This window comes from Nannobrachium achirus (genome assembly GCF_963921795.1).
Source record: "Nannobrachium achirus genome assembly, chromosome: 17".
Classification (NCBI taxonomy): Eukaryota; Metazoa; Chordata; class Actinopteri; order Myctophiformes; family Myctophidae; genus Nannobrachium; species Nannobrachium achirus.
The window spans coordinates 18,971,582-18,986,990 of record NC_137824.1 but is presented as its reverse complement, the minus strand read 5'-3'; the positions used below and the strand labels follow the sequence as shown (position 1 = coordinate 18,986,990).

General features: G+C 44.6%; 2 protein-coding genes across 2 annotated transcripts; one reads left to right on the top strand and one right to left on the bottom strand.

The window, feature by feature from the left end:
* Positions 1–223: 223 nt before the first annotated feature.
* On the top strand, positions 224–5,340 carry LOC308301601 (uncharacterized protein). Its single transcript, XM_080745640.1, has 2 exons — positions 224–463; positions 2,149–5,340. Exons 1-2 carry the CDS (start codon positions 361–363, stop codon positions 3,915–3,917), a joined length of 1,872 nt encoding a protein of 623 aa, XP_080601766.1. The 5' UTR covers positions 224–360; the 3' UTR covers positions 3,918–5,340.
* Positions 5,341–14,057: 8,717 nt separating this feature from the next.
* Positions 14,058–15,134, bottom strand: LOC308302307 (protein adenylyltransferase FICD-like; the record flags this gene model as incomplete). Its single annotated transcript, XM_080746563.1, has 1 exon — positions 14,058–15,134. The coding sequence occupies one exon, from the start codon at positions 15,132–15,134 to the stop codon at positions 14,058–14,060; it is 1,077 nt and encodes a 358-aa protein (XP_080602689.1).
* Positions 15,135–15,409: the final 275 nt, after the last annotated feature.

Sequence of the window (15,409 nt, the reverse complement as noted above, 5' to 3'; positions counted from 1 at the left end):
TTACATATCTGTTGTTTTTAGCGAGCTCGCCGTCGTATAACGGAGGCCTGACATTCTCTCAAAAGGTAATAAAAAAGTAACGCTTATGATATTAGGCCAAAGATATAGATTGTGAGTTTGGGGAGAGTGGGTGGAGAGTGGAGAGTGGGAGGGTCCTGGTTATGTAAGCGCTGTTCTGTCCTGTGTTGAACTGGGAGAGTTTATCCAGGAAGTGGAGCAGAGGGCTGCAGATCACTGACCTCAAGACCATAACATATCAGCAAACAGAAAGTCAGATTCCAAACGTTCAAACCGGGCCTCAAATGTCCACCGTCGAAGTGGACAGAAGGAGATCAGCTATTTGTGTTTTTTAAAAGAGAGATGTCGTCCAACAGCTTTTCAGCTGCTGCGTCAGAGGAGGAACAGCCACAGATCTACCAGCGAGCCATGCTGAAGCAGCCTGTGATAAAGTTACACAGAATAGGTGTGTGTATGTTTTTGTGTCCCTGAACTATTTTCTTTCATCTTCTATAGAAACAGATGTACAGAATTGTTGTCGGTAATCGGTGGAGTAATGCAGTAATTCTTCCTCACAGCAATAAATCGAAGAGATAAGAGATAAGATAAGCACTTTGTGTTTGTGTGTATGTGTATGTGCGTGCGTGCGTGCATGTGTGCGTGCGTGAGAGAGAAAGAGAGAGAGATAGTGAGACAGAGAGAGAGAGAGAGAGAGAGAGAGAGAGAGAGAGAGAGAGAGAGAGAGAGAGAGGAATCATTCATCAGACAGGCTAGAAATCTGCCTGGCAGTTGCAGCTCCCATCCTAAATTAATTCAGTTGGGTATAGAACACAGCTTGTATGTTATGGTTATTGAGTCTATTTAATAACATTGTGTGCTCAATATATGAGATTCTGATATCATGCACTTGTGACATTTTGTACTTTGTTGAATATGACAGGAAGGTAGGTAACAGTTCAGGCCAAGGAGACAAGGTAGCTGCAGCCTTGCACGTACACACACCATGTGGCATCCAAAGGAATCTGATTAAGACATTTGTGGGAAGGATTTAGAGACTTTCCTAGGGCGTGCTGACCAGGCTTGGCAAGAAGCATGCATACTGTTTATAGTGATATGGCGGTTTTTGGACGTATATTATAGTACATATCGGAGGCAAACGGTGCTGAGAATTGTTCAGTAAGAACAACTGGATCGGGTTTTCTGGTGTATTTATTGAATCACAAACATAATAAAAGTGTGTGATCTGTTTAAGCTCTGTCACACATGATGGAATTCATATCAAACATAATAGCACAAAGAATATACATTCATTGAGGAGGAGGGGTGATATGCCATGGAAATACAGAGAGAGAGATCAAAGAGGTCAAAGGTTATCTCCCAGGGCAGCTGAAGACAGTGGGTGTTATCCCACATTCTACCACTTTTTGTGGTCACATGTTCAGATACTGGATTCTGATTGGCTTAAAACAGTGGTAAATCAGTCAACAACCTTGGGTTGGCTCATGGACCCCGCCCACTGTTGTGTTGCTGAAACAATTAATGATTGTAAATAACCTTGTAAGTTACAACTGTGTTTTCTATCATTTATATGGTAGAAGTGGTAGAAAAGCAATTTACCATTCGAGGGTCGTGGGTTGTTGGCTGATTTACCACTGTTTCAGGGTTGTTTGGCACTCGGCTTCGCCTCGTAACACAACCCTGAAACAGTGGTAATCCAATCCAGTCAGGATTGACTGGATTGTGGGTGTCAAGTGTCATAAATAGCAATATTAACCATTTGCCGTCCATGTGTTGGGAGAGAGTCATACTGCAGTCGTGTATTTATAACCTATATACATTGTTGTAAGCTAACGTAAAATTCAACCGTAACAATAGCTCTTACTGATATTACAGATATGAAGGCCGAGACTTACATGGAGGTGGGGTGACTCAAGGTTGTGGTTGCCAAGTCATGCAGTGGTCTGAGCTGGGAGCTATATTGAAGGGTCCTGTGTGTCCCTTTCGCTAGCTAACTTACAGAGTCCATGGATACATGCTTTGCACGGATGCAATAAAGCATCAACTCTCAAGTCTGTCTTGTGTGAGACTTTTCCACAACAGTATGATATTTCAAAACTTGTGTTTTTTCTCTCTCCTCATTCTTCACCCCAGATGTCTTTCCTGCCCAACTCAAACATATCTACAGCGGAAATAGACATCTCAAACATCACCAGGCAATTCATACAGGAGAGAAACCGTTTCACTGTGACCAGTGTGGGACCAGGTTTAGCCGGAGAGGTCATCTGGAACAACACCAGAGAATTCATACAGGAGCAAAGCCGTTTCACTGTGACCAGTGTGGGACCAGGTTCAGGTGTAGCAGTAATCTGAAAAAACACCAGAGAATTCATACAGGAGAGAAGCCGTTTCACTGTGAAAAGTGTGGGACCAGGTTCAGCCAGAGCATTAGCCTCAAACGTCACCAGAGAATTCATTCAGGAGAGAAGCCCTACACCTGTGACCAGTGTGGGACCATGTTCAGGCGTAGCAGCCATCTGAAACTCCACCAGATGATTCATACAGGAGAGAAGCCGTTTCACTGTGACCAGTGTGGGACCAGGTTCAGGCGTAGCAGCCATCTGAAACTCCACCAGATGATTCATACAGGAGAGAAGCCGTTTCACTGTGACCAGTGTGGGAAACAGTTCAGCACGAGCTCTGAGCTAAAACTTCACAAGATAATTCATAACGGAGAGAAGCCCTATGGCTGTGACCAGTGTGGGATACGTTTCAGCCTTAACAGTACTTTAAAAAAACACCAGAGAATTCATACAGGACAGAAGCAGTACACCTGTGGCCAGTGTGGGATAAGCTTCAGCCAGGACAGTACTCTCAAAAGTCACCAGAGAATTCATACAGGAGAGAAGCCTTATGCCTGTGACCAGTGTGGGACCAGGTTCAGGCAGATCGGTAGTCTGAAAAAACACCAGAGAATTCATACAGGACAGAAGCCCTACGCCTGTGTCCAGTGTGGGAAACAGTTCAGCAGGAGCAGTAATGTGAAAGTACACCAGAGAATTCATACAGGAGAGAAACCCTACGCCTGTGACCAGTGTGGATTCAGCAGGAGCAGTCATCTTGAACGTCACCAGAGAGTTCATTCAGGGGAGGAGCCCTACACCTGTGACCAGTGTGGGAAACAGTTCAGCCGGAGCAGTACTCTCAAAAAACACCAAAGAATCCATACAGGAGAGAAACCGTTTTGCTGTGACCAGTGTGGGATAAGGTTTGGCCAGAGCATTAATCTGAAACGTCACCAGAGAATTCATACAGGAGAGAAACCCTACACCTGTGACCAATGTGGGATAAGCTTCAGCCAGGACAGTACTCTCAAAAGTCACCGGAGAATTCATTCAGGAGAGAAGCCTTATGCCTGTGACCAGTGTGGGATACAGTTCAGCAGGAGCAGTCCTCTGAAACGACACCAGAGAATTCATTCAGGAGAGAAGGCCCACACCTGTGACCTGTGTGGGACCAGGTTCAGCACGAGCAGTGAGCTAAAAAATCACCAGAGAACTCATACAGCAGAGAAGCCCTACCACTGTGACCAGTGTGGGAAACAGTTCAGCAGGAACAGCTATCTCAAAGATCACGAGAGAACTCATAGAGGTGAGAAGCCTTATGCCTGTGACCAGTGTGGGACCAGGTTCAGCCGGAGAGCGCTTCTCAAACAACACCAGAGAATTCATACGGGAGAGAAGCCTTACGCCTGTGACCAGTGTGGAACAAGCTTCAGCCAGTACAGTAGTCTTAAACAACACCGGAGAATTCATACAGGAGAGAAACCCTACCGCTGTGACCAGTGTGGGAAACAGTTCAGCAGGAACATCAATCTCAAAAATCATCAGAGAACTCATAGAGGAGAGAAGACCTATCACTGACAGTTGGAGATTTTGAGTAAAAAACATCTCTGTAAAATCTCACCTCAAACAACATCACATTGTAAGATACTTTTGGAAATGTAGTGGTACACACACTTACTGACACACACATGCTCTTCTTTGAATATTCTAGGTTACCTCCCAAAGTACTCATTTAATTTCCCCTTTCTTTATTACAGTATGTCTCAAAGTTACAGTGGGAATGTCATCACCATATAATGACGATGACATTTTGGCTGTTAAGGTCAGGTGTAGTTGTAGAAAAGCAGTGGTGTAAAGAAACCAATACACCCACATGTAATCAAGTACTGTTTTAATTAAGTACTTTTTCTTTTACTGGAGTATTTAAAAATGTCAATACTTTTACTCACTACATTTCAGAAGCAATTAGGCTATTGTACTTTTAAATCACTGCAATTATTTGAAAACTTGATGTAATAGTTACATAAAGTAGTTATTACAAAACAAACATACATTAACCACTTCAGGCCTATATATACACTTGTAGGCTATTTGAAACCAGATGATCTACAAGCAACCCTAGCGTATTACTGTTTATTTGTTTTATTTTGTTTGACTGTAATTGGCTTCCAACAATAGCGGGAAGGGCCCAATGTCACAAATTGGCATAAAAGGGATTCTGTTAGTGTGGTTCCCCTGACATCACAATGATGTCAGAGCTTGATGTCAAAGCGCAAACAACTTGATATTGAGGGCAAACATCTCCACTGTGCCTGCATCACACCCTGCATTTATACCTGATTCTATATGCCTATATAGCTATAGGACAGACACATACAGTAGGGCTCACAAGATTATCACATCATCATATCACTGTCACTCAAATAATAGTGTTTTCATCGTTGACAATTACATTCCTGTTTGGCTTGTAGGCTTTAAAGTTGCACATGGCAGATATGACACATATTATACAAAAGAATTGCTTCATACTTAATAAAGAACATTGATAGTGGAAATAGCCGATCTACAAGCTAACAGCGGGTCGTGATGCGACTGTTATTTCCACTATTTTTATGTTGATTAATTGTGACTAGACGATTATTTACTACTTGGGACAGGTTCCCAGACACACCACTTGTTCTTTAGACTTGTTCTTTATATTGGACAGACAGACACACTACTTGTATACTGTAGGCCTATATGTTTATATTGGACAGACACAATTACAATTACACAATGTTTATTCATATATATAAAAATAAAAAACATTTACATTTACATTGATATATTCTTTCCATGATACTGATTGAACAGTCTTAATTGCCTTTGGTCTTCTTGATTTCTTTTTCAGTTACGTAGATGCGTTTGTATCGAAACCAGCTTATATCCTGTTGATTTGATCTATTGATGACTATTAATGACATTAATTAATGATATTATCTGTTAATGATTATTAATGATATTAAGTTAGCGGTTGGATTGCTTTTAATAAACTGTAAAAAAGGGGTTAATGTGTCCATTATTATTCAATTTATATGCACAGGTAGAGAAATACATTAGTCCGTTGTACAGAACAGGATCTAAGCGCAACTAATGAGACAAGCAGTAGAATGAGTTTGGGAAGAGACAAAATACATAGTATACAACAAATTATTTTTGATGGGAAAATGAATTGCAACAACTATGCAGTGGTAGTGAAGAAAGGGAACTTGGAAAGACTCTTTCTGACAAACCACAAACCATTTGACTACTAGACCTTTTACAGCAGACACAGAACAAAGGAAAATAAATAAAGAAGTTAAATCTCAGCCAAATGTATTTGTGTACCATGCATGGAACTTAATGGAGCTCTGTCGTCATTATTAGTATTTGTCTCATCAGCAACAACTGCTCAGTGATGGTGCATCCATTAGAGTATTTCACATTAGAGTATTTCACACTGCACGAGTGACTTTCTTGAAATCGCCTCGTTGTGGTTTTCGCCGACAAGATTGATCACCGACAGATCACCGACAAGGGGTCACACACTGCCAGATATTTCACCAGGATGCATCCCCGATACATAGCCAATATTACATTTGTTTTTATTCTAATTGTTTGTGCGTGTGTACGCGCGCGCGCGCACACACACACACACACACACACACACACACACACACACACACACACACACACACACACACACACACACACACACACACACACACACACACACACACAGCGCACTCCGCACCTGTTCAATGTTTTCATAATAACACCAGCCATGCTGCTGCGTGGTTTTATCAACATATTGTGAGATGCGTTGGTTTTATATGAAACAGCATCTATATTATTATGATGAAAGTCATGAAACAGCAATATTACTAGTGATCTATACGCTGGACGGTCTGCTGCGTTATAATGCCCTCTCCACTCCAGGCTCTCCAGCTCTCCTCATGTTAAATTCTCTCTCTCTTTCTTTCTCTCTCTCGCCTCCGTGCGTCTCCATTTGACACAGAGAGAGAGAGAGAGAGAAAGAGAGAGAGAGAGAGAGAGAGAGAGAGAGCAGTGCGCTGTGACAGAGTCATAGAACCAAATATCTATCTAGAAACGCTCGGGAAGCTGTCGGCGAACGCTGGAATCGCGCACGGATCTTCTCGCAGTGCTTTTCACACACAGCAAGTAAAACCCCGGCGAGCAAAGCTCGATCTTGCGGCAGATCGCCGTTTTTGTCGGCGAGCACCAAAATTGGTCGGCGACAGCATAATCGGCTCAAAATGTCGGGCAGTGTGTTCGAGCCTTAACTCATCATTTTTACTTGACATTTCCAGCAGACAGAGAACCGAGACAAATAAACTAAGGAACAGAAATGTCAACCATTTTGCCACATGAACATTTTTTCATTCTTTTCCCCTGGTAAAATTATTGGCCAGTTATTTTGTAGGTCTGTGACAAAAATGAAATATTGATCAAAATGTCCATCATAAGCTGGCATTTAAATGGTGATGAGTGATAACCCCTGTAGATCTCCGTTTAGTCTCCTTTTATGATGTTCAAACCAGGGCTCTTCTCTGAAGCAACAATTGCAGCTTTGACGAGGAAATACCCTGCGCTCTTCTTTTCATTTTTTAAATAGTTCATCGATATGTCTGCACAACCTTTATAGGTAGCTATTCTTTGGTCAGCTCGAACATTTACATTATGACACTATAGTAAACTAGAACTGCACTCTGTCGAAGGTGCCAACTTCTTGTGCACAAGTATACTTGTGCGCCATACTGCTCTCCTCAATAGGAGACTACTGTCTATATCTCCCCTCGTCATAAGATGCACTTTTCTATAATATCGTAGACCACAACACAGAGCCAAGGCGATTTTACTTAGACTGCACCGGGGGTGCAACAAATGCTACAAATGTCTGTTTAAGAATAAGGATTTTGATATGTTTGCCTGTAAATGGCTTCCAAAGTTTCTAATTCTTAACAAAGATGGAATATATCATTATTCATCATATATTCAGCAGCATGTTGAGGGAAATGTACAGTGAAATATATGTGGTTACTGTATACACCTCACATAATCTGCGCCATTTGGATGATTATGCAGGATATTCTGTGATCACATTTTTCTGACGGGTTTAATACAGTATATATTATATTTGCATTTCAAGGTGAAGGCGCAGAGGCAAACATGGAAGGCCAACGCATAGCCAAGTTGGAAGAGGAAATCACTCACCTCCAACAAGAAGAAGACCATCAGCAATTCAGCTTACAAAGAACAACGAGCTACACAGTCACAGATGAGATGACCAAGTTGGAAGAGTGGAAAACTGTCACAGAGGTGGGTAGTTACATTTACTCAGCTACACTAACTTACTATCAATAGCTACTGTAGTTAGCATCCATGGTCAGTAAGGTCAGAGCTGTAACAGTCCTAACAGTCTTTCATTCTTAGAAAAGGTATTGTGTAATAAAGAAAAGCAACAAAACATCATACCATTTAAAACATATTCACAGTTAAAACAGTGATTTTAAAATCACCATATTTCTGTCTCTGCTTTGAAGGTGGACTGGAGTGATTATACCATACAAGAGGAGAAGGCCCTTTGGTCTGCTTTGCTCTTACACTTCCCCACTATCCTCATGTTCCCTGTTTACAAGACCATCTTTCGCCAGCAGATCCACAACATCCCAGTGCACGAGGCAGTCGGACAGCTCTGCAAAGAGGGGAAGGTGAATATGTTCAGGAGGATTTTACCCGCCTTACGGATGAAAAAGGTTTGCTTGATAGTGTACAGCGTCCAGGACAAGCTCCTCCACCTGCTCTCCTCCTCATCCATCATCAGCATCCACCCTTCTGCTTGCCCGGCATTGGAGCATTTGAGCGTGTCCAGAATGTGTTGCAAAATAGAGTGTATAACCGGAGCCTGCGTGAACTGAGAAGAGTTATGGAGAGGCTCGGCTCTCAGAGTTGGGCCTTGGGGAGCGGTCTGTTTTTCGGCCTGAGAGATTATGAGATTATGGGGCTCTCCCCCGATGGGGTTCTCCCAGACAGCCTTGTTCTTCGTGTCTGGCACCCTACAGATACGACTTGTAATTAGTGTGGTTGCCAGAAGGGCAACAAGACTATTGTTCTAGCTCATTGTTCATAGTTTCCTGGATGCACAATCTGATGTCATCAGTGATGTCATCAGTGATGTCATTGATTCTGAGTATGAGTTCAATGGGGGAGTGGTGCTAGTGGGTATCACCACCCAGTTGGTGACGTCAATCTATGTTTTTATCAAGGGTTTTCCCATTGGATGACGTCACTCTGTGTTTTTTCAAGAGTTTTCCCATTGGATGACGTAGGCTAAGCGCAGACTCACAGACAGACGGACGTAGTCCATGAGCCTGATTTATACTTGGTCTATGACAGTGTCACGTCTCGGAAAGCAGATCTAAACAAGCTCATGTGTCACATGAAAATATAAATTCTCACAATGATCACGTTATGACTCGTTGTGAGCTTGTAGATCTGATACTTTCAACAAGCGACAATCTTGCTGCACAGGTGATTAGCCATGCATGTTTTACCAGAGCCCTGTTAGTCAGCATTACCTGCTTCCACCTCTCACGGCAAGGACGTAGGGTTGAATTTTGAGAGGCAACTTTTTTTTTGGCACCTCAGTGGGTCACCAAGAGCACATACCATACAGTAAAGAAAGCTCCGGTCCTTCCTTCTTCTTACATGCAGCTGACCCCGGTTTGAATCTGCCCAAGGCACATACTGCATGTGGCCATGGTATATGCACTGCTCTGTGAGACACCGCACCGGCCTCTTTTTAATAGATTATTTTAGCATTTTCATCAAACTTTGTATTACTATTATTAAATACACATTTGTGTTTTTTTTCTTTGGTTATTGTAATTGATTATCAGGTTGGTCCTGACCCCAGGCCCCCCTGTCATGTGCATTAAATAAATGCACATGACAGGGGAATCATGGAATCATTTACTGCCCTCCCCTCAGACGCAGCACAAGATGGAGGGTGGATTCTTTCTGGATGTTGTAGTCAGAAAGGGTGCGTCCATCTTCCAGTTGCTTACCAGCGAAGATCAATCTCTGCTGGTCAGGGGGAATTCCTTCCTTGTCTTGGATCTTGGCTTTAACATTCTCAATGTTGTCACTTGCCTCAACCTCCAAGGTGATGGTTTTGCCTGTGAGAGTCTTGACGAAGATCTGCATTCCTCCCCTCAGACGCAGCACAAGATGGAGGGTGGATTCTTTCTGGATGTTGTAGTCAGAAAGGGTGCGTCCATCTTCCAGTTGCTTACCAGCGAAGATCAATCTCTGCTGGTCAGGGGGAATTCCTTCCTTGTCTTGGATCTTGGCTTTGACATTCTCAATGTTGTCACTTGCCTCAACCTCCAAGGTGATGGTTTTGCCTGTGAGAGTCTTGACGAAGATCTGCATTCCTCCCCTCAGACGAAGCACAAGATGGAGGGTGGATTCTTTCTGGATGTTGTAGTCAGAAAGGGTACGTCCATCTTCCAGTTGCTTGCCCGCAAAGATCAGTCTTTGCTGGTCAGGGGGAATTCCTTCCTTGTCTTGGATCTTGGCTTTGACACTCTCAATGTTGTCACTTGCCTCAACCTCCAAGGTGATGGTTTTGCCTGTGAGAGTCTTGACGAAGATCTGCATTCCTCCCCTCAGACGAAGCACAAGATGGAGGGTGGATTCTTTCTGGATGTTGTAGTCAGAAAGGGTGCGTCCATCTTCCAGTTGCTTACCAGCGAAGATCAATCTCTGCTGGTCAGGGGGAATTCCTTCCTTGTCTTGGATCTTGGCTTTGACATTCTCAATGTTGTCACTTGCCTCAACCTCCAAGGTGATGGTTTTGCCTGTTAGAGTCTTGACGAAGATCTGCATTCCTCCCCTCAGACGAAGCACAAGATGGAGGGTGGATTCTTTCTGGATGTTGTAGTCAGAAAGGGTGCGTCCATCTTCCAGTTGCTTACCAGCGAAGATCAATCTCTGCTGGTCAGGGGGAATTCCTTCCTTGTCTTGGATCTTGGCTTTGACATTCTCAATGTTGTCACTTGCCTCAACCTCCAAGGTGATGGTTTTGCCTGTGAGAGTCTTCACAAAAATCTGCATGTTTGCGGAATATGAATTGCTATCTGTACACTTTTCTTAGTTTCTGTTACCTTCAACCAACACTCTGCAAACTGCACTGAATGCTTGAACATACCTTCTCTTATATTGACAGTGATGTCACGGTTATGTCACAGTTCACTATGTCACTAAGCTCCAACAGCTGGCTTTGTCCGTATATGTACACTCAGGGTCACAGTGGCCAAGCTTCGCGGGACACTTAATACACTGCACAGCTGCATGAGCCACATTTATATAAAACTAGAGGTTATTCTCCTTAAAAAAACTGTCCGACAGTGCAAAGGCAGGGCTTTTAGCCAATGAGGGAGCAGCGAGCCCACACTGTTTCATAGGAACAGTATTTCTAGTTATTATTATTATTATTACCGTTCTGACACAGAGAGATGAGTGCAGATAGAGTAGACTACCTTTCTGAAAACACTAGACTGTCAGCTGTCAGGTGGAAACCTCATAATGTCTTAAAACTGTTTATTTTTAGGATTCAAATTCCAAAGTAGCAGATCTACAAGCTAAAAAATGTGTCGCTTCACAATGCACTCAGAGCTTGTAGATCTGACACTTTTGATGCTTTTGTGTGACACTGTAGTGTGATCAAGTACGTTAGCTAGTCATTTATGAAAAAAAAATCAAAACATTTAAATATGGAGATGAGAGGTCATATCGGTTGTGATGAGACTACATTACAGTAGCCTTGTAAACCCGCGGTCGTTTACTAGGGTAACATTACAGATTACAGGTTATGGAAATATAATCCGTAATTAGTATTGTTATTACAAGATCAATATTACTACTACTGTACTCTATCCACCAATCCAGTACATCTTCCTATCGCCAAAATAGAATGCCTGGGTTTCCGAGGCTAGTACACAGTAAGGGGTTGACACTGTGGCACAGAAATAAAACGTTTGGCCATGTGGAGTCTGCTTTAGAGTGGCCCAAACAAGTGCACGTTTGAGTGAAGAGTCTTGAAGACACAACAGTCTTTCTTTTGTAAGCTATAAACAACACGAGATAAACAGCAGATTTCAGCAGGTTTTTTTTTATGCTTTCTGGTATCGGATTTGGTATCGGTTGCTAAGCAGATTTTGATATCGGATATAGTATCGGCACGGAAAAATAGATACAGTAGGTACTTAGGGTGTCAGCCTCAAGAGCAGGAGTAAATCTAGCGTGGTTGTGACTGCTGTGATGTTGCTCTCTGTGCCCGTACCAACTATTCAGTTCAGTTGCATTTGTAGTCCTACAGCAGCCATGTTGAGGACCAACACAGGTGTTCTGATTGGTGTAATTAGTTCTATGTCAGTCAGACAAATAGAAACACCTGTGGTGGTCCTCAACATGGCCCTATTGGTCATGGCAGCCCCTGCCTGACCAATAAACCCTAATTTCTCTCCCGACCAAGTGGGAATTCGCCTTTAGGCTAGTGGCTAAGATGTTGAAATTCTGCGCGGGAGACCCTGTAAAAAAAAAATCCAGGCAGAATTAGCCAGTAGCTATGCCCCTCCCGAAAAGCTTTTGTCCAATGCTAGCCTTCGCAAGCTGCTAGTTAGTAATGGTTGCTAAGGTAGCATTGGACAAAAGCTTTTCGGGAGGGGCATAGCTACTGGCTAATTAAGAAGCACGCTTCTGCGTGTGTAGGCCAATCAGAGGCAGGTTGGGGCGGGTCTTCTGCGTGTGTAGGCCAATCAGAGGCAGGTTGGGGCGGGTCTTTGCTCAAGAACAGCATGATCAGGGGCGCTTGCTTTGGCAATGTAAAAACATTCCAATAAAGCTCCTTCATTTGAATTGAATGGATAAGTCCTGGGGTCACTCTGAGCCCTTTAAGTTGACCCTGGGGTCTGGTCATCAGAGAGAGAGAGGGAGAAAGGGAGAGAGGGAGAGAGGGAGAGAGAGGGAGGGAGGGAGGGGCCTACATAAAGAGAGAGAGGATATTCCATCCATGACAGAAAACGTACTTTGCTGAGAAACAGAACAGTGTTTTTACCAGAACAAAGATGGAGTGCATCATGCATGATGAGATGAGAAGATGTTGCCTTTCCCCCCAGGAGGGCTGACTTAAAGCATTTCCTTCCCAACAACAATGGAACACAATCTTTGCGGATAGCCAATAACAGCCAATAACAAGCCATTGTTCTGTCTGTCCACGCACGCACGCACGCACGCACGCACGCACGCACGCACGCACGCACGCACGCACGCACGCACGCACGCACGCACACACACACACACACACACACACACACACACACACACACACACACACACACACACACACACACACAGTAGTTTCTTAAATGTAAAAATCACACCCGTGTGAACTGAGCGGTGGTTTACCCCCCCCCCCTCCCCCCTTCCCCCCAGTGTGTGTGTGTGTGTGTGTGTGTGTGTGTGTGTGCTTGTGTGTGTGTGTGTGTGTGTGTGTGTGTGTGTGTGTGTGTGCCTGGTCTGGCCTGGCCTGAAAACAGCGCCCCTCCCTTAACATGTGTGGTCAGAAAAGGTACTACACCACAGGCTTGAGGCTACATACGGACGCACCCACCCACCCACCCACCCACCCACATACACACACGGCCACGCTATGGAGACGGTGTGACCACCGCTCAAAAATGGTGCATTGAAAAACAGCCCTTTTACCCCAAAGCGCTTTGTATCGTTTGTGCATTAATTACATTCACCCATTCAAACGTTTTGATTTTATGGAGCACCATAACTCTGAGAGTATATAAAAGGAACCAAATGGACCCCTATGTGTACATTCTCAGATTTACGGCCCCTTATGGCTCTGTAAAGGTTCATTCCCACTTGACGCAATAAAGATAACCATAATATCGGCGTTGACATCAATTATGACGGCTTTACCGTTGTGGTGTGGACACTACCATCCACTTCATTTGAAAACAATGTTTCTTATCGCTATCGCTTAGTAGGCCTACATAACAGCGATTATATATTGGCATTCACATATACAGGCTTAATATTGATGACATCAGGGATCTTCATATATGGGCATAAAAGGGATTTGGTTCCCCTGGCATCACAGGGATCTCCATATCTCCATATATGGGCATAAAAGGGATTTGGTTCTCCTGGCATCACAGGGATCTCCATAAATGGCAATAAAAGGATTTGGTTACCATGACATCACAGTGATGTCAGGGCGTGAGAGTGAATCAACAAAAGAGACAAGAGTAAAGCCCTTTGCACACAGGACAGTTGCGTTTTTTTCGTTTGCGGCATGAATAAAACGCATTGGATTTGGTGTGCAAGGCTGTGCGGAATCGGCGCTGCGGATCCCAAAAGGAGTCATAAAAGGAGTGATGAGTTTTTTACCGCATGCGACAAGACGCACGAATCGAACTGGGTTCGATCGAGAAAAAAACGCACGGCGGCAGCCACTCGTCGCACGGCTAATTCGGATCCGGTGTGCATGAGGTCGTAGAGAATAATTGTTTTCTTTTCAAAAAATGAAATTGTCCGTTTTATCCGTGCGGTTAAACGCGCCTGTGTGCAAAGGGCTTAACTCATACAGACAGACAGAAATGGTCAAGATGTGATGGTGCTGATAGTAAACTCCAGAAAGTCCAGAGTGTCCTCTGTGCACTTGGCAATGAAACGAATGAAAGGTGTGACCTCACCCCCGTTGGCCTTTTTCAGAACTTGGTAATATTCAGGACTTTGTTCTACGCGGACTATAACAGGCGGGTAGCCAGCCTGCATGAGGATCAGGTTCATGAGCAGCCGCGTTGTGCGTCCGTTGCCGTCCACAAAGGGGTGAACGTGTGCCAGTCCGTAGTGGGCGAGGGCTGCCCGCTCCACGGGGTGCAGCCGACGGGCCTCCTCGCCGTTGAGCCACCAGAGCAGTTGTTGCATGTGTGGCTCAACATCCTGAGGGAGGGGCGGGACGTGGGGTCCCACCTGGACCTCGACGCTACGCAGCCTGCCTGCCTCCTCGGGGTCCACGTAGCCAAACACCCTGAGGTGCAGCTCCAGGATGTCTGTGAGCGAGACGACTCCAGCTCTGGACGAACCAGACGTCAGGATGCTTCTCTTCATATATTTAATGGCTTTGTCTACGCCAATGGGCTCGTTCTGCTCGCGCAGGCTGTGTCCCGGGACGGCATGGCCCGTCTTCAGGATGGAGCAGACCTGAGGCAGAGTCAACGTGCTTCCTTCAATGGCCACTGAGTGGTAGATCTGCAGGCAGTGGCTTTCCTCCATTGCCCGTCGGAGGGCAGGACTATCCTTGGGAATCGAGCTCAACCTGTCCCGTTTGCTGTCGATGAGAGCAAAGTGAATTTGGTCAATCTGCTCATCTTTCTGCTTTCTGCTCATCAGAGCCCTGTGATGACGAGGTGAGATGAACAGGTGAGGGTTCTTCTGTTGGGTCAGGACACTGGGCTTCTTCTTCTGTTGGGTCAGGACACTGGGCTTCTTCTTCTGTTGGGTCAGGACACTGGGCTGTTGGGTCGTAACGGGCAGCTGAGGTACAGCAGTCCTTGTATTGCTCAGAGTTGGTGTCTGGCCTGGTTGGCATTTCACCTGATTCTGGGCATACAAGGGCACGTTGGCGTTGTGATCCATGAACGCAGGAGATGCTGGGGAACCCAGAGTAGTGCCCATCTTGTTGGGCCACGACCTGCATTTCAAGGTGAAATCAGTGGGCTGGGCCTCTTCTGCAAGTTTGTGAAGCCTGGGCAAAAGTGTCTCACTCTTGCTTCTACTGCAAAGTATTTCTAAGGTAACACAATAAAGTGGTTCTGGTTCTGAACCATCTCTGGAAGACACTGAAGGTTGGGGTGTGGGAGCGTTGTCCATGATGATGAAGTGATTGAATGTGATTAGAAGATAAAGGCTTGGAGATAGGTAACTAGTAGAGTCATCTGATTGCCTCTGCC